General features: G+C 34.4%; 1 protein-coding gene across 11 annotated transcripts in view; it reads right to left on the bottom strand.

Moving 5' to 3' along the window:
* DOCK7 (dedicator of cytokinesis 7) overlaps positions 1 to 20,475 on the bottom strand; it is a 211,794-nt gene that overhangs the window by 141,099 nt on the left and 50,220 nt on the right. For all 11 annotated transcript variants that reach the window (XM_060304849.1, XM_060304856.1, XM_060304861.1 and 8 more), the window contains exons 11-14: positions 19,333 to 19,498; positions 14,860 to 15,002; positions 10,692 to 10,785; positions 9,848 to 10,010 (exon numbers count right to left, since the gene is read on the bottom strand). In XM_060304849.1, the coding sequence (XP_060160832.1) occupies positions 9,848 to 10,010; positions 10,692 to 10,785; positions 14,860 to 15,002; positions 19,333 to 19,498 (566 nt within the window). The remainder of the gene's footprint in view (positions 1 to 9,847; positions 10,011 to 10,691; positions 10,786 to 14,859; positions 15,003 to 19,332; positions 19,499 to 20,475) is intronic.

Raw genomic sequence — 20,475 nt, 5'->3', positions numbered from 1 at the left:
GCATTATTTAATATACCAATTTTTGTCTCTGTTTTCCAATTTTTTATAATTCTCACACAATATGTTTCATTTTGTTCCATTTAGGAACATTAAGTGAGTTTTTTTCTGTATATAAAGCTCAGATTGAGAGAGAATTCTGGTAGAGAAAGAAAAAGGATTTTTTTTCTTTATGGTTCACAAAATTGTGTCCTTCTGTCCTCACTAGTTTGCCAAAAGTGTTCTAATTGTACCACTAACACAACTGTCAAATCTAGTGACCTCTTAGACCACATTCTCTTTGGTTTCTCTACTACTTACTAATAACAATATTCTTTTCTCAAACTTGACCTTCAGTTTGCTTCCACAATACTACTATACTCTCCAAGGATTATCTCCAACTTGAACCCATCTTTAAAGCCCTAATCCATCCTAGTCTTAAGCATTGTTGACCAATGGACAATATTCAGTCATCTCTTCTACTCTGACCCTCAGAAATTCTATCTACTCTCATGGACTCATCTTTTTCCATGAATAAAGTTCCCAAATCTACATATTACTCCCAGATCTCTCTCCAGTTCCCCTTCTTCCATTGCCTACCTGACATTTCTCCTTTTGATATCCTATAGCCTCTTCAAACTCAATTTATCAAATAACAAATTCATCAATACCTTACAGTCTGCTGGTTCTCCCTTTTACCTTTTCACACTCTCATTTCTTTTTTTTTTTACATCTTTATTGGAGTATAATTGCTTTACAATGGTGTGTTAGTTTCTGCTTTATAACAAAGTGAATCAGTTATACATATACATATGTTCCCATATCTCTTCCCTCTTGCGTCTCCCTCCCTCCCACCCTCCCTATCCCATCCCTCCAGCTGGTCACAAAGCACTGAGCTGATCTCCCTGTGCTATGCGGCTGCTTCCCACTAGCTATCTACCTTACTTTGGTAGTGTATATATATATGTCCATGCCTTATTTCTTTATATATATTAATGGCACTACCATGCTTCCACTCATAAAAGCTTAGAACCCAGGAGGCATCTTTGGCTTTGCAATTAACTTTGTGTACCACCTCTCCTCTACCATGACTTGCATATCTCATTTAGCTGTGCCCTCACAAGAATGTGTACCCCAATTACAAGAGCATAAGCCTACAAAGCAAAATCGAAATCTCTTCCAGGTGTTCAAGGATTTCTATAATCTGACGTCAAAATATTTCTTTAACCATTTCCTGCCCAACACAAACCCTCAGATCTAATTAAAATTATTCACTTTGAAACATCCCCTGTATACTTTCCTAATGCCATTCCATTTTCCTAGAATACCTCTCCACACCTTTCTGCTTGGCTAGATGCTATTTATACTTCAGGGTAGCACAGAGGATCTCACTTATTCCACAAATATCCTAGTAAATGGAGGTCCTTCCTCTGAAACCTTGCAGCATTACTGTCTGGACCCCTTCAATTGGCACTTTACAAGTAAAGACAAGACAGAAAAATAAATCTGGCAAATCATTAACACGAAAAATAGTGAAAAATAGTAATAAAAACCCCAACAGCACCAAAGGTAGTCAATCTACTTGATTTTAGTGAATTCCTACAGAATTTCTATACCAAGAGTTTACTCTGAACTAGTGTGAATTTTACTGAGAGAAAGTATATACATTTCTCATGTAGGAGTTACCTACTGTAGTATAATCTATTTAAATCCTGCCATCCTAGAATCAGCATGTTTTCACGCTTGTATCTTTTCTTCCTAATAACTCATGGAAATCAATTAACTCATTCATTAATCAAAAATGTATTCATTAATCAGTATTTGAGTATCTACTATTTACCTCCTTATAAAACCTATTCCAAATATGTATTGTTACATATTCCACATTCTGTTATAGAATAATCAAATGTCCTTTTGTTTTTCTCCCGTAACTAACAACCACAAACATTGCACTTATGCATGTACTACAAAGTGATCAAATGCTGGCCCTTTTATCAAAGTCCAAAGTGTTTTCATGGCAAATCAAATAGGGCAAAATTACTCAATTGGTGTGAAATGAGCAGTTCAAGGTCATGAAAATAGGATTAACAATCCCCCTAATAAGCCTTTATAAAATGAGGTTTCAAGGACATTTTAGAAAATATAAAATCAGAGATTCCACCTCAAACATAAAAACTGTTTTCCTAAATTCATATGTTTAATCCCAAGAACAATCATACATCTAACAAAATGATTACATTTATTTGACAAAGCAATAACCTGTATCTTTAAAGATGTAAGGCTCTGTTTATCTTCAAATAAGCAACTAAGCCTCAGTTTCCATATCCCATATATATGGGAATAATAATAACTTTGTCAAATCTACTTCATGGACCTGTAATTATCAAGTAAAATACTGTATTTGAATGGCTGTATGAACTACAAAGTTCTAAACAAATGTATATACTTGCAAAAACTGGATCTTGGGTATCACTATTCACATCTCTTTAAGTAAATACTCTGTACAAATGCTTCTTAACAGAAAATACTCTAACTCTCAGGACAGGGGAACAAAAGTGCTCTCCTCACATTCTGCTGCTGTTTCTGGAATTTTACTCCTTCCCTTGGAGTCTGAGATAACACTCCACCATGTTCAAGCCTCTAGTTAAAAACTCCTGGGTGGCTATGTTAAAATGTTAGAGAACAGACAGACCTCTCAAATCAAGAATTTTTGTAGTTAAAATAAACTAGGACCAATTAAATAGTATAAAAACCAGAGTGCTATATCTAGGGCAAAACCAAAACAGTGGAGTATGGCAATAGTTTGTGACATCTATGAAAACTAAAACTAAAAACAAAGACCAATACTCTCTAAAGCAGAGAACCGAAAACTTGAATGGAAAAAAAAATACTCCTTAATTTTCACTGAAATTTACACTTCCTCAAATTTTGAATGCAGGAAACTAACTATACCAGTATTAGCAATACATGAGACTTTGTCATTAATAGAAATCATACATGACTTTATATCACAACTATTGCAGGCATCTTAAAACACTGTTCACGCTTATTACTACCTAGAGAATATGGTAGTTTTTAGACCTGCAGCTAAATCTTGTTATTTAATTCATTAATAAAGAAACATATCACAACTTAAAATCTTGATAATTGTTATTTAATATAATTGATTTCCTATTTCATTTTATACATTCAGAAAGATTATTCCCAAACAAGAATCAAAGGATTCATAAGACTGCCAAATGGTATTAAGAACCCCAACTCTGAAGGGAGACCTACCATCATATGATAACCTAGTTTAGGAAACATGAATTACATGGCTCTCATGTCATAATATAAGTAGTATAGTCTTCCCTTGGTATCCAAGGGGAGTGGTTTCAGGACCACTGAGGACACCAAAATCCGTGGATGCTCAAGTACCTTATATAAAATGGTTAAGTGTTTGCATATAACCTATGCACATCCTCCCGCATATTTTAAATCATCTCTAGATTACTTTTAATACTTAATACAATGTAAACACTATGTGAATAGTTGCCAGTGCACAGCAAATTCAAGTTTTACTTTTTAGATCTTTCTGGAATTTATTTTTCCAAATATTTTCAATCTTCAGTTGTTTGAATCTGCAGATGTGGAACCTGCTAATATGAAGGGCCAACTGTACACATTTACTTTGATTGACCAAGCTATTCCTAGAAACAGAATTTTAGGGAAAAAATTCAATCACTATACAATAAACTTATTAAACTACCCAGGAGAAAACTGATACAGGGTAAAATTATAAAGCAATAATAAAACATTTCAAATGTTATTGTGGCTAATTTTTTTTAAGTCCTTATCTGTTAGAAATACATAACTGAAGGACTGACTGGTGAAATGATATGATGACTAGGCTTCATTTTAAAGTATTACAGAAAAAAAACGAACAGGTAATAGATGAAATAAGAATGACAATGGAGGTTAATTGTACTATTCTATATACTTTTGTGTATGTTCGTAATTTTCCACTATAAAAAGTTTAAAACTATAATCAGGTTAATGTCACAGATAATACAGATTTACTAAGGATTACTGAGAGATGAATGGGGGTGTATTACTAACTGCTAACTAAGGTCCAGATCAAAATGAACCACATCCTTTCATTTTGTTTCTCAGTGTCACCAAGTCTGAACCACTGTATTCATTCTTATATTCTTGGTAACAGCATATTTGCTGGATACGGTCTTTCTACGAAATGGAAGAAGAACAAAGATATGAAAGTTCAATAGGTGATTACAACTAAGGCTATTTGGGGGAAAGAAACTAACTCTTAATAGTTTCACCAAGAATATCGTGCTCTACGACATATCTCTTAAAAACTGGATGTCAATAAAACACACGGGCATTTGCTCAATTAGATGTACCATGATCTTTTAACTCAAGTGCAACAGTGGTCATCAAGTACAAATTTGGAACATGAGTAGCATTACACACAATCTACTACCTAACTTTCAAGTGATTTCAGATATTCAACAAAAAAATTTTTTTTCCATGAGTAAGAAAGTTTTTTATTTGATTATCTTAATGTAACAACTGCACTAGCATTTCTTCTATGATAGAGTGATAAGTATTTTCTTGATAAAGCAAGCAATTGATATAAATTATCTCCACTTGTTTTGCACAATAAGAAATATGTTATTCAGTTCCTAATTGCTAAAAACTACCATGTAGGGCTTCCCTGGTGGTGCAGTGGTTGAGAGTCCACCTGCCGATGCAGGGGACATGGGTTCGTGCCCCGGTCCAGGAAGATCCCACATGCCACGGAGCGGCTAGGCCCGTGAGCCATGGCCGCTGACTCTGCGCGTCCGGAGCCTGTGCTCCGCAACGGGAGAGGCCACAACAGTGAGAGGCCCGCGTACCGCAAAAAAAAAAAAAAAAAAACTACCATGTATCTGTGCATCCTCATTTACCGCTATAGAGGATTTGAACAGACCAAGTCCCTTCTGTTGTTAACACTTTAAAAGAATAAGTGAACAACCACATGTGGTGGGGAAAAAAAAGACAGACTTTACTTGAATGTGAAAATCTCTAACTTTAGGTATAGCTTAGTAAAGATTTTTTTAAAAAAACCTCTTTGAGAAAGAGGGAAGAGATATGGGGATATATGTATATGTATAGCTGATTCACTTTGTTATAAAGCAGAAACCAACACACCATTGTAAAGCAATTATACTCCAATAAAGATGTTAAAAAAAATTCATGTGTAGAGGAAAAGTAAATGGTTCTTTTGAAATAAAATATTACAACGTTAAAAAAAAAGAGAGAAATCTCAATAATATCTTTAAAAGCATATTTTAATGTAAAACATAAAAAATTAAACTAAAAAAATATATTTTTTACATACATATCTTTTTAGATAGCTTTTTCTAAATTATTTGATAACTATAAAAATTAGAAGCAATAGGTGTTAAGTAATAGGAGATCTGCCACTTTCAGAATACAGTTCTCCCTACGATTTCTCACTTGTCAAATGTTTGCATCAATCACATCCATTCATTCTCCCTCTACTCAGATGATAATTTTTTTTATCTTTTTTATCCCTTGAAACCCTTTAAAGTACACTCACGTTTACTACTAAAAATAAATACAATGTGCAAATACTTTCTTAAAACTCACACTAAAAATGCTTAAATTTCTGGTTTTTTCAGATACAAATTTGAACCCTACAGTATGTCAGCTCTGTCATCTATAAAACAGGGATAATTGTATTGGCTCTGTGCAAGCTGCTGTGCAGAGTTAATGAGATAATGGCTATATATAAACTAAAAGTAGTCTTATAGGGCTTCCCTGGTGGTCCAGTGGTTAAGACTCCGTGCTTCCACTGCAGGGGGTGCATGTTCAATCCCTGGTTAGGGCAATGAGATCCAGCCAAAAAAAAACAAAAAAACCCTCACACTAAAATTGCTTAAATTTCTGTTTCATTCAGATATAATTTTGAACCCTGTGGAATGTCAGCTTTGTCATCTATAAAACAGGGATAATTGCATTGGCTCTGTGCCGGCTGCTGTGCAGAGTTAAAGAGATAATGGCTATATATAAACTAAAAGGAGTCCTTGTGTCAACTTTACTTTCTTTTTTAAACATTATTCACTGGGAAAATGTACACATATAGATTGCATAATTCCTACTAACATGTATTACCAGAAATCACTGCTTACCTTGAAACATACCTTGAAACATGCCTCAGAAGGTAGAAAGAATTCAAACTGAGCTAGAAGAGTATTATTGTGATCCAATACAACAATTCAGTCAACAAATATTTATGGAAATTTATGTAAAATTTTATGATATCTGTGTGTCAGCTGATATCTGCTGAGTATATCTCCTTCTGTCATTCTAAAATTATTTCTACCTATGCTAGATTTTCTAGATAAGTGAAAGGTTTTTTTAAAATTATAAATTCCTAAAAAATATTAGCTGCCTGAGACTAAAATTTTTTCACAGTTCTAAGTAGAATAAGCAACCTATATGATTTGGTATTCAGGTCTCACTGGACATTGAAGGCCCAAGTAATAATACAAAAAAGGTCACTAGTGACTTTGATAACCTTCCTTTTTAAAATCATTCTCGGGCTTCCCTGGTGGCGCAGTGGTTGAGAGTCCGCCTGCCGATGCAGGGGATACGGGTTCGTGCCCTGGTCCGGGAAGATCCCACATGCCGCCGAGAGGCTGGGCCCGTGAGCCACGGCTGCTGAGCCTGCGCGTCCAGAGCCTGTGCTCCGCAACGGGAGAGGCCACAACAGTGAGAGGGACGCGTACCGCAAAAAAAAAAAAAAAAATCATTCTCTTAGCCAATTATACCCCAAAAGCCCAGTATCCTTAAGCTTTCAAACCAATCTCTCTCAAGTTGTGTAACGATTGGGTAAATGTAATGTAATAAAGCCAATGATAATAATAATGACTAACTTCTATCAAGCATATAATATGTGCAGGTACTTTCCTACACCCTAATCCAGGAAGATACTAAAGGCTCTCAGTATGATGAGTAAACCAAGAAAGAAAAAAACATATAGGAGATAAGAACTCCATTGCAAAAGAAATGCAAACAGAATTTCTAGGAAAACGGTGAATAGGCTCTAAGATGACAACTGTACAGTAAGGCTAGTGAGCCTAGAAAACTTCCCCTGCTATACTAACTTATAATTTAGTTGCAAAGGGACCAAGGAAGGTGCAAGAAAGGAAATAATTGATAATATGAAGCTTTACAGAGCTGACAAGTATATTTTTTTTCTGGATTTATGCAAGTATATGTATTTTTTTAAGGAGGAGATATCAGGGTTAAATCTTGAAAAAGAATCAAGAAATAGCAGCATGAACATGCTATTTAGAAACAAAGAGTAAAATACCAAAAGAAGGATCAAAAAGAGTTACTAGTGAGTGACAATAAAGATTAGACATCAGCATAGGGAAAAGTTGGTAGGAATAAGATGAAGGACCTCTGTTTTTAATTTTAAGCCTTATGGAACTATGTGAACTTTAAGTATATTCATATAATTTGTTTAAAAAATATAAATATGTAAATAAATAACAAAGGTAAATAGGAAAATGAAAGGAAAGACCTTTCATAGTCCCCAGTTCCATTTTCCCTGTCTCTGAAATAATCCAAGCAGAGGAAAGACAGATAAACACAAGTTAGGAATGTTCTAGATGAGATTCCTGCACTAGATAAGAGAGAGAGTTGATAACCTCTGAATTGTTCAATACAAACCTTGGATCACTTCTTTATTCCATGTCCTTTTAAATAGTTATATATATAATTTATAGGAGAATACTTATATTACCTGTTTCTTTTGAAAAAGCAGTATATATTTTCTTCAGCCTATCTTCCAGGAATTTTACTCACACTATGTGCCAATCACGTGTAATGCTTTGCGCTCTGTACCCTCACAAGAGAAGACAGGTATTATCATCTCACATTTTATTAATAAAACTGAGTGCCAATAAATTGGTAACTTAAAACAAGTTACTTAAACAATAAACAGTGGAGTCAGAAGTCACACCCATATCTGCATGACTCTAAATTCCATTCATACCACTGTACAATGTCTTATTTCTTAACTCACTGAGTAAGTATTTACTGTGTGCTCTCCATGTGCTTGTACACTATTCTATATGCTGGAGATAAAGTGGTAAACAAAACAGACAAGTCCCTGCCCTTTACAGTAATTACATTCTAATGAGAAAGACAAAAAATGACCATATAACTACATATTACAGTGCCAGATAATGATAAATACAAGGAAGGTTAAAAAGCTAGAGTAGGGAAGCAGCAGATCTTTTTAGTTAGGGTGACGAGAATGTCCTGTAAGCAGATACATATCTGAATAAGGAATCAAGTCATGTGACTATCTGGGGAAAAACATAATAGGCAAAGAGAAGAAAAAAAAATCAAAAAATCTTAGGCAGAATTTTGTTTGTTCAAGGATGAACAAAAAGGCCACTGAGGCTAAAATGAGCAAGACAGAGATTAGTAAGATATGACGTTAGAGAAAGGCAGAAGCCAGATCATACAGTCTTATAGACTACAGTAAAAAAATTCATTCTTGTTCTGCTTATAATAGAAGCCACTGGAGGGCTTTAGGCAGTGGAATAAATGATCTGATTTATATCTTTTAAAAATCTCTCTGACTACAATGCTGAGAATTGACTGAGGCAGGGGTAGAAATAAGATCAAATTTTAAAAGGTACACAAAATTCGAGATCAGCGGCTGTCCAATATTCTAGCCTCTAGGCCCATCTGACTATTGAGCATTTGAAATGTGGCTCATCTGAACTGAGATGTGCTTTAAGTGTAAAATACGCACCAGACTTTGAAGATTTTTAGTAGGAGTGGAAGAAAAGTAAAAGAATTTTTTACATTTATTACATGTTAAAATACTATTTTAGATATATTGGGTTGAATAACATGATTAATTTCACTTGTTTCTATTTTTTTTAATGTAGCAACTATAAAATTTTACATTACAAATGTGGTTCCCATTATATTTCTATTTGACAGTGCTGATCTGGATGGTAACTTGACTAGAATTTTAAAGGTGGAGGAGGTACAAAGTATTGGATTTGGGATTCATTTTGAAGCAGAGCCTACAAAACTTCGTGGAGGAGTAAATGTGAGGAATAACAAAAGGAGAGAAATCATTTTGATTCCAAAACTTTTGGCCTCAGGAACTGGGTAAACGGTGGTGAAATACATTAAGATGGGGAAGTCTAGGCAGAAACTTATGTCTGAGCGGCCCTGTTGGGTATCCCAATAGACATGTCAAGTCATGGTCTCAGCATTCACAAATAAAGGGAGCTTCATTCATAAAGAGTATATCTAAATGGTACCCCTGGAGTTATCCAGGTTCAGCCTAAAAGCCTATCCAATAACCTTGTGTCAAGTATTCTCTGAGTAATGTAGAATCACCAAATATTGTTTATTGTTAGAACATAGTGCAGGCACATACATATGATTGATGTGTAATGCTAGATTCTGCTAATAAAAACACATGAGGAAATACAGTAACTAGGAGTTCAAATGTTTTAACCTAACAACCCACAATTCAAATGCTAGCTCCAACACAGTAAAGTATAACCTCTTTATCCCTCAGTTTACTCACTTCTAAAATGAAGGTAATACCTACCTCAAGCTATGAACATTAAATAAGATAATGTATGTAAGGTAACTAACATTATACCTCTTGCACAGCAATAGCTTAATACATTACAGCTATTAATAAAATCATGAAGAAATGGAATAACAAAGCTACAAAAGATTTTTGAAGAGTTTCACTCTCTATTAATATTAGAATATATAGTATCTTATTTCAGAATTCTCCAAAATTAAAATGTGCTACCTGTAAGTAGTGTTTGGAACATAGACATCCCTTGCAGGAAACTCCAAAATTTCTCTGGTAGGTCTAACTCTACTGTCAGGGTAAAGCTTCACTTGAAGCAGCTCTGGTGTTAGGCAATAATGGGGATTTTCAGGTGCAGGAGAAATGTCTATCTTCAGCTGAGCTGCATATAAAAATACATCATAAAAACAATGTAAACATAATAAATAACAACTTCACACTAAAAGTATTTTTGGAAGGATTTAGATCCTATTTTTGCAAGAAGTCTGGGAAGAAACCAAAATTGCTATCATCTCAGACCTCTAAATTATTTCGTCTTATCAAGTCTCAAACTTACAAATTACTAATACAGACATAAAGACATAAAATAATAAATGCTTACTGAATGAATGAATGGAAAGGAAGAAGAGGGCGAAAAAGAAGAAAAAAACCAGAGGGATCTAGTATAGAAACAAGCCAACATTTTGAAGATTAAATGATTTACTTTAAATTTGGTAGATTTCAAAATAGTTTTACTCTGGAATGGTTTGCTCTGATCATAATATGAATCTACTTCTGAACATCTACCATTACATGTATTTTTTTCCCTCTAGAAAATAATTTTAAGCCACAATATTATTCATCATTCTCATTTCCGTACTCAAATTATAAAAGGTACTGAATCCTGCATCCAAACTGTTAGACTACATGAGAGCAGAATAATGAAATGAAGAAGGCTGACAGGTATTGAGCACAGAAACACATATGGGCTAGATAACTGAAAAAAGGAATAGATAATTATAAAAAATACAATTATTAATGATGATAATAGTTGTCATCACATTTACACAAAATCTTAAAATACCTGTAATAGGTCTTAGTCGCCGTAAAACAGAAGATGGCCTTCTCATATCAGCAAGGAATTTGTACAGATCTTCATCACTTAAGCGATCTCCTTCCTGATTTTAAAAATAGAGGAAAAAGTATTAGATTTTAACAATACAGTACATTGAAAATAAGTTTATATTGCCTATTAATAATCCTGCCCTTCTTCCTTCATTTCAGTCTGAATGAAAAGTAAAATTAAATTAATATAATTATGATTAAAAATAAATATGCTAACCTATTTTCTTCCTTCTTGCTTTCAAATTGTATTAAGAGCTATAATATTCTATCTATTTTTAAATTTTATAGATTTATTTACAGCCCATTATCTGTGTTTATAAGGGGTTACAGGGCACTCTAAAATATAGAAAAAATGATGCAAGTTACAGGGAGATAAAGAGAAGAAAACAAGAATATAGACAGAAAACAGACATATATATGTACGTGTGTGTTTGTATATATATATATATATATATGACACTCATAAATTTGTTACACTTGAATTTTCATTTGTCTTTTCAACTTTATATCACCAAATTTCTTAAATGCAAAATATAGAGCATTGGCTACATTTGAAAAAGAAAAGAAAGAAGTAACAACAAAAAACTACTCTCAAAAAAAACAAGACAACTATCCTGATAATAAGACCAGAAATAAAACTCTAAAAAGACCTCAATCAATGGGGAAAAGAGACAAAAAAACCGAACCATGTCCAATTAACAAAGAATTCTCAATTTAAAGTAATATTTTTTCTTACAGTTAAAATAGGTAGAGATTGATTTTATTCTTTTATTCAAAAGTCTTTACATTTTATTAATCCAAACCTCCTGCATTTGACATCTTATTATTTTTAATGCATAATTCATATACTGTCTTTTTATCCTATTTGGTAATAAACATATTTAAGCCTCCTTTATCACTGTGAGCTCACCTTGAGCCAGATCTCATTTGCTCACAATTGTATTCTAAACAGGATACAGAACTGATCTTCTTTTATGCCATTATTTTAAAAAGTGATTTTTATTTTCTAAGTAGTTGGAGATTTTTGTCAATACTTTTATAAATGGTTTTTAGTTTTACTGAGTTATAGTTAGAGAATCTGACTTCAAGAAGATTTTTTCAGTGGCCTAAATACACAATTAATTATTGTAAATGTTCCATCAGTTACTAAAAGAGCATATTCTCTCCTTTTGAGTACAGAAATGAATACAGATTTTCAAATGGTCCTTATTTAGAATACATTCAGATTATCTCAAGATTCAATTATTTCTGTCTACTTCACTTGCTAAACTGATTATATCAATGGCCTCCATTCTTTACTCCCTGTCTGTTTCCATGCCTTTTGTTGGGTGGGACACAATTCTTTCCCCGGGCTTGGCCACGAGACTTGTTCTAATCAGTAAGCAAACATGATACAGAGACTTGAAAAGCATTTGCATAAGTAAGCTTGCCCCCTCTCTGGAACTTCTGTCACTTGCTATAACAACATGACCAAGCTGGCCTGCTAGAGTATAAGAGTGGAAGCTGAGACACATGGAAATGGTCTGAATCATTTCAGTTTTCCCAGCAGAAGTCAGTCTAGATCAGTTGACCCTAGTCAATAGCCAAACATGTGAATAAGCCTAGCTGACACTCACCCCTCCACACTGCATGTACTGCTATGTACTCCTGAAGCAACAGATAACTTCTATACATGTCAACAAATAGAACAAATGTCCTTAAAACTAATGTATGGATTTAATTTTTGTTTTTAAATCTCTATGTATTTCCAAGAATTTTGGCCTGACACATTTCAAATCTGTACATAAACACTCCTGATTACTATATCTCAATCGCGGACAGTAATCTCTCATTAAAAAAAAAAAAAAACTTGGGGACTTCCCTGGTGGTCCAGTGGTTAAGAATCCACCTTCCAATGCAGGGGACAAGGGTTCAATCCCTAGTTGGGGAACTAGGATCCCACATGCCATGGGGCAACTAGGTCCGGATACCGCAACTACTGAGCCTACACATTCTAGAGCTCGTGCGCCACAACTAGAGAGAAGTTCGCACCGCCACAAAGAGTCTGTGCATCACAACGAAAGATTCTGCATGCTGCAAGGAAGATCCGCATGCCACAACTAAGACCCGGCACAGCCAAACAAACAAACAAATAAATAAGTAAATAAATAACCTGCCTTCTGTATCTCATTTAGGAGAAATTGTACCTTGAATTCTACTTTATTAAAATTTTAATCTCTGCTTTTTACTTAATATGCACTTGCCTGATGCATAATATCCTAGCTATTTAAAAATACTTATAAAAATCATATATGTTAATAGTTAAAAAATTATGGAACTGTACAAAAGTCAAGTGTAAATGCTTTCCATTGCTCCATATTTCCAGCAATCATCCTTTTTTAAGTTTTCACAATCACTTTGTTCCAGTTTCCAGTTACCAGTCTCCAACAGTGTTTAGTACATGATGAATGCTCAAAAAATATTTGTTGAGGGCTTCCCTGGTGGCACAGTGGTTGGGAGTCCGCCTGCCGATGCAGGGGACATGGGTTCGTGCCCCGGTCTGGGAAGATCCCACATGCCGCGGAGCCACTGGGCCCATGAGCCATGGCCGCTGAGCCTACACGTCCGGAGCCTGTGCTCCATGACGGGAGAGGCCACAGCAGTGAGAGGCCCGCTTACCGCAAAAAAAAAAAAAAAAAAAAAAAAAATTTGTTGAATGAACGGGTGGGTGGATGGATGACTTATTGATTTAAGTTTATAATACTAGTTCAATAATAAAACATGCTGAAGAAAAAAAAAGCTGTGGAAATAGTGGCAGAAGTGATATACCAGCTGAAGATGAAGAGAGAGAGAGAAATGTTACAGCTACAAGGTTGTGTCACTGTAACAAGTAATCTACTGCCCTGTTTCCATAGCTAAATGTGGCCTATCACCTCATCCAAGTAACACTGTGGCCTTTTCTAGATTCTTTCTTGCAGTATTATCCATAACAAAAAGACCCTTACCACTTCAGACCCTTCTCACCTGCTTTATTTTCCACTTGAGTCTCTCAGAGCAGCTGTCTGTAAATGCTTCTGATACATAACTGTAGCATTACACTAGACAGCTAGCTGTCAAATCATAACATATCCTGCCCTAAACACCTTGCTCTCTCAAGTTATAAGGTGTCACTAGGCCAGGATTTTCTCCTCTTGTTTAGAATAACACCACAGAAGGAGGAATTCTGAGGCAATACTTAGCATTTTCCTTTAATCTGATCCAAAATACATGCATAGTACCCTTCTCCAGTTTATCACACTAATACAAATTTTTTTCCATCCTTAAAATGTTCTGGTCCTCTGGTTACTTTAGACAGACTTTCAAAATTTTCTGATCCTGATTCAGAGCATAAAATTCATTTTACATCAAAATTCAGTAGCACATACACCATGTATGCACATATAGACAGGTATGCACGCACACAAAAATTGGAGGGAAAAAAGCCTACTGAAGCAATATTTAACTTCACTAAGTGCAATGCACTATTATTTTTCTATTCTACTGGTTTGTTTGGTTTTTTTAAGCTGGGTGTTATCTACTAAATTTCCATCACTATTATTGGATCATGACCAGCACTTGAAAACTACTGATTTGACTCAAGTACAGGAAATATACTTGCAAAGAACAAAGTATCTTTGATCAGGAACTTTTTGGACCTATAAACTCACCTATAAAAATAATTTTAGCACAAAAATGCACTACTAGTGCCTGAAATTTCTATTCTATATACCATGAATGTGGTATGTTAGGTCAAAAACAACTTGAGTGGGGAAGACAGATGTAACCATACACCTGCTCTAAGAAAATCCATAAAATATCAACGCTTAAGAAAAGTTAATATATTAAAATTAAGAAATAGGATACAGATGTGGATGATTGATTTGGAAGCATTGCTAATCAATGCCAACATTTAAATAAATATAATGATGAAAAAACAGCTATAATATTATTTTTTCTTATATTTTTTATTCTTAATTTTTTTAACTTGTTAAAAATCACAATCAATTACTACATGTACATGTAATGCATGGAAAATTATGATTTTTCTGAAATCACAAGAAATTTAAGTACGAATAGCCCCCTAGAATTCCTCCATGACAGAACAATACCTGCTTAAAAAAATTTGTCACTGTGAGAGTAGCAGGTCGAAAGCTGGTCAAGTTACAAGAATCATCTCCACTTGTTGTCCTTTCAAGTGATCTTCTGCCAACCAGACTAGAATTCCTCCTCTCTGACCAAGACCCCTTTCGTTCTACCAAGGAAAAAAAGTAATATATTCATTTCCATAATATTTAAAATGTGTTTTAAAGCAGTCTTCCAAACACAGGAAAATATCCACTAAAGTTGAAAATTATCCCCTCAGCAATACTGATTACAGTAGAAGAATTTCACTTCTGGGGAGATCTGTAAGGAAGCATTAAACCTAAATCTTTGGGTTCTCTTTAAAAACTTCTCCAGTGTAAAATAAGTCTCTACCACACAAAGATTATGCATATAACCCAATATGAGCTATGAAGAACAGCTATAGAGGAGCTATGTATTTACTAGGAAACAGGCACACAATGCAAATTTTGGTCACCATATAATGGCCCCTCAGTCTTAGCACTTGAGTTTGAAAAAGAATTTAAGATAACTTGCATTCACAGTCCTTGCAAGATAACCCTGTAATTCAAAACCAATAGAGCAACTATGTTGTAGAAAACAAACAAAACTATAAACAAGCTAGACCTAACAGTCATCTATAGAATACACCACTAAGCAAAAGCAGAATACACATTCTTCTCAAGCACACACAGGAAATTCTCCAAGACAAACTATATAATAAGCTATAGAACAAAATACAATAAATTCAAAGGGATTCAAATCATATAAAATATGTTTTCCAAGAACAATTGAATTAAGCTATAAATCAATAACAGAAGAAAATTTGAGAAATTCATAAGCATGTGGAAGTTAAACAGCACACTTCTGAATAACCAATGGATCAAAGAGGTAACAAGGGAAATTTTAAAACATTTAAGATATAGGAAAATGCAAAATCCCCAAACATATGATATATCACTAAAGAAGTTCTCAGAGGGAAATTTATAGCTGTGAATGTTTATATTACAAAAAAAGAAAGACCTCAAATCAGTAACTTAAGCTTACATCTTAAGAAACCAGAAAAAGAAGAGAAAACTAAACCCAAAGCAAGCATTAGAAAGGATACCAAGGGAATGTAAATTGATACAGTCACTATGGAGAACAGTATGGAGGTTCCTTGAAAAACTGAAAATAGAATTACCATATGACCCAGCAATTCCACTACTGGGCATATAGCCTGAGAAAACCATAATTCAAAAAGAGTCATGTACCAAAATGTTCACTGCAGCTCTATTTACAATTGCCAGGACATAGAAGCAACCTAAGTGTCCATCGACAGATGAATGGATAAAGAAGATGTGGCACATATATATAATGGAATATTACTCAGCCATAAAAAGAAATGAAATTGAGTTATTTGTAGTGAGGTGGATGGACCTAGAGACTGTCATACGAAGTGAAGTAAGTCAGAAAGAGAAAAATAAATACTGTATGCTAACACATATATATGGAATCTAAAACAAAACAAAACAAAAAAAATGGTTCTGAAGAACCTAGGGGCAGGACAGGAATAAAGACACAGACTTAGAGAATGGACTTGAGGACACAAGGAGGGGGAAGGGTAAGCTGGGACGAAGTGAGAGAGTGGCATGGACATATATACACTACCAAATGTAAAACAGATAGCTAGTGGGAAGCAGCTGCATAGCACAGGGAGATTAGCTCGGTGCTTTGTGTCCACCTAGAGGGGTGGGATAGGGAGGGTGGGAGGGAGATGCAAGAGGGAGGAGATACGGGGATATACAGCTGATTCATTTTGTTATACAGCAGAAACTAACACACCACTGTAAAGCAACTCCAGTAAAGATGTTAAAAAAAAAGAAAGAATACCAAAAAAGACAACAGCTAAGTGGAAATAAATGAAATAGAAACTAGGAAAACAATAGAAAAATAATCAATGAAACCAAAAACTGATTCTTCAAAAAGATAAAATTTTTAAAACTTTAGTTAAACTAATGAAGAAAAAAATACAGAGACAGGGGACTTCCCTGGTGGTGCAGTGGTTAAGAATCCACCTGCCAATACAGGGGATACGGGTTCAAGCCCTCGTCCAGGAAGATCCCATATGCCGCGTAGCAACTAAGCCCATGCGCCACAACTACTGAGCCTGCATGCCACAACCACTGAAGCCTGCGTGCCTAGAGCCTGTGCTCCACAACAAAAGAAGTCACCACAATGACAAGCCCGCACACTGCAACAAAGAGTAGCCCCTGCTTGCCACAACTACAGAAAGCCCTTGCACAGCAACGAAGACCCCATGCAGCCAAAAATAAATAAATTTATTAAAAAACAAATACATAGACAGGACTCAAATTACTAACATCATCACTACAGCAGACCTTAGAGAGAAAAAGGATTATACTACAATACTATGAATAACTGTAAGTCAACAGTTAGATAACAATTAGATAATTTAGATGAAATGAACACATTTCTAGAAAGATACACAGTACTGAAACTGACACAAGATGAGAGAGAAAATATGAATAGATGTATAACAAGAGATATAATTAGTAATGAAAATACTTACCACAAAGAAAAGACCAAGCCAAGGTGGCTTCACTAGTGAATTCTTCCAAACTTTCAATGAAAAATTAATACCAATTGTTTACAAATTCTTCCAAAAACCAGAAGGAAAAAATCACAACTCATTTTCAATGAGGCCAGTATTACCCTGACACCAATACCAGACAGAGATATTACAAGGAAGAAAAACTACAGACCAACATCCCTTAGGAATATAGAAGCAAAAATACTAAACAAAATACTAGGAAACAGACTAACAACACATAAAAAAAGATTATATACCATGACCAAGTGAGACTTCTCCCAGAAGTGTAAGATTAGTTTAACATCCAAAACCAATCAATTAATGCAATACAGCATACTAAAAGACTACAGGGCAAAAAACCATACAAATCATCTCAATAAACTCAAAGAATGCATTTTACAAAATTCAATATCCTTCCATGACAAAACCACTCAAAAAGTTAGGAATAGAAGGGAACTTCCTCAAACTACTACATTACATCTATGAAAAACCTATAGCAAACATCATACTTGATAGTGAAAGACTGAATGCCTTCCCCCTAAGGTCAGGAACAAGATGAGGATATCCACTCTTGCCATTTTTTTTAATACTGTACAGGAGGTTCTAGTCAAGATAATTAGAAAAGAAAAATAAATAAAGACATCCAGATGGGGAAAAAAAAAGTAAACCTATTTTCATTTGCAGATGACATGATCTCATACATGGAAAATCCTAAAGAATCCAGAAAAGAAAAAAAAAATTAGAATTAATAAACACATTCAAAAAGGTTTCAAAGTACAAGATCAATATTCAGAAGCCAATTGTATTTCTATCACTAAAAATGAACATTAGGAAAATGAAATTAAGAAAACAATCCATTTAAAATAAGCATCAAAAACCAATAAAATACTGTGATGCACATTTAACAAGAGAGGGGCAAGACTTGTACACTGAAAACTACAAAAGATTGTTTAAATAAATTTTTAAGATCTAAATAAATGGAAAAACATTCCACGGATTGGACGACTTAATATTGTTATGAGGGCAACACTCCACAAATTGATCTACCAAGTCAATGTAATTCCTATCAAAATTCCAGCTGCCTTTGTGCAGAAATTATCACCTAACCCTAAACTTCTTATGAAAATGCAAGAGCCCAAAATAGTCAAAATAATCTTGAAAAAAATTGGAGGACCCACTATTCCCAATTTCAAAACTTACTGCAAAGCTAAAATAATAAAGACAGTACTAGCATAAGCATATATATCAATGGAACAGAACTGAGAGTCCAGAAATAAAACCATATATCGACGGTCAATTGATTTTCAACAAGAGTGCCAAGACCATTCAATAGGGAAAGAATAGCCTTTTCAACAAATTGTGTTGGGACAACTAGATATCTACATAAAAAGAATGAAGTTGGACCCTTACCTCTTACCGTGTACAAAAATTAACTCAAAATGGACTATACAGCCAGATGTAACAACATGTGTGAACCTTTCAAACATTATGCTAAGTGAAAGAAGCTACTCACAAAAGATTACACATTATATAATTCTATTAATATGAAATGTCCGGCATAGACAAATCCATACAGACTAAATAAATTACAGTTTGGTTAGGTTTGGGGACTTGAGGAGAAGCGTGACCACTAAGGAGTATGAAAGTTCTAAAATTAGATTGTGGTGACATTCGCTGAACCTTACGAATATAACAAAAAACATTGAATTATACATCTTAAATGGGCAAACTGTACGTATGTGAATTACATCTCAATAAACCCGTTAAAGGAAAAAAGAAAACCCTTTTAATGTCTCACTACATTGCAAAGCTTACAAATAAAACAAGACTATATAAGAAAAAGAAAAGAATTATACATGTAGAAATATTTTATATAAAACATTCTCACCTCCAGTGCTTATTTCTACCTCTGTAGAATCTCTTTCCAAACTCCCAGCACTGCTAACAATATTCATTAAATGGATTGCAGTCCAAGCAAAAGGCATGCGATACTTCCCAAGTCTTTGGCAAAACTGATCAGCTTGACTTTTCAGCTTCTCCAATTTTTCCTTATTCTGCAAAACAAAACTTTATACATTATATGATTACGTTCAAAGAAATGAATTAAAGGCTATTTCATAATATATAAAGGAAAATATAAAGGTTAAGAATTCTCAATTCTCAGCAAAGATGGAAAAACAATCTGTACCTTTCAGAGATCAATTAACAGTATATTATCTTTACTAAGCAACCTCAACCAGTTTTACAAATGTATGTGAAAGTCTTTAAAATTTCTGTTTGTGATGATCTTATGTTGGGAGAAAAGAACGGACAGCAAGAGTCAAACATGTTTATGTACTGAAAGTACTATTTTATGAAAGGAAACATAACCTAGACAACAGGTTCTAGACACGAACTGCCAACCACAAAATATTCTAGGTTATGACTTATTAAATTTTATTTTTCTAAAAAAGATGGAAGCAGTTGGGCCATTCTGACATAAGCACTAACTTATGACAACTATGAGGTGGGACTGGGGGTCACAAATAAACCAACAATAAATAAGCCCAGAGCTGTAATAAAAGAAGCAAACAAAAAAAGTATGACAAGAGGACTAAACCCTGGAAAAAGACCAATGATCCAAATAGCACGTGCTTATCTGGAAGACATCCTGAGGCTGGCTCAACTTTTAGGCTATCCTTGAAACAAACACTAAGGTGGCCTGCAATATGGTCCAAGGGTGAAAACCTACACTAAAATCTCTCACATACTATTTCCATATAGGATATTGGTAAGGTATACTCAAATGGCAGTGTCCTACCTTAGGACTCAGGACTGAGAAAAGATGAAGAAATAGCTAAATGGTAGGGCTGTTTACTGCTATATCTATTATACCTTCAAAATAGGTCCTTGCTTTAAGAGTACTTAAAGAGAATTAAGGACCCTTATCAAGCATGTGAATATGTAAGAGAAGAGTGAAATAAGCTGCAATTATACACCTATGAACTTCATATAACAGACCAATTTAATTTGTAAAATGACGACCTGGGGA

The sequence above is a fragment of the Globicephala melas genome, chromosome 1 (assembly GCF_963455315.2).
Source record: "Globicephala melas chromosome 1, mGloMel1.2, whole genome shotgun sequence".
Lineage (NCBI taxonomy): Eukaryota > Metazoa > Chordata > Mammalia > Artiodactyla > Delphinidae > Globicephala > Globicephala melas.
The sequence above is the reverse complement of the archived record's forward strand: the minus strand, read 5'-3'. Positions and strand labels throughout refer to the sequence as shown.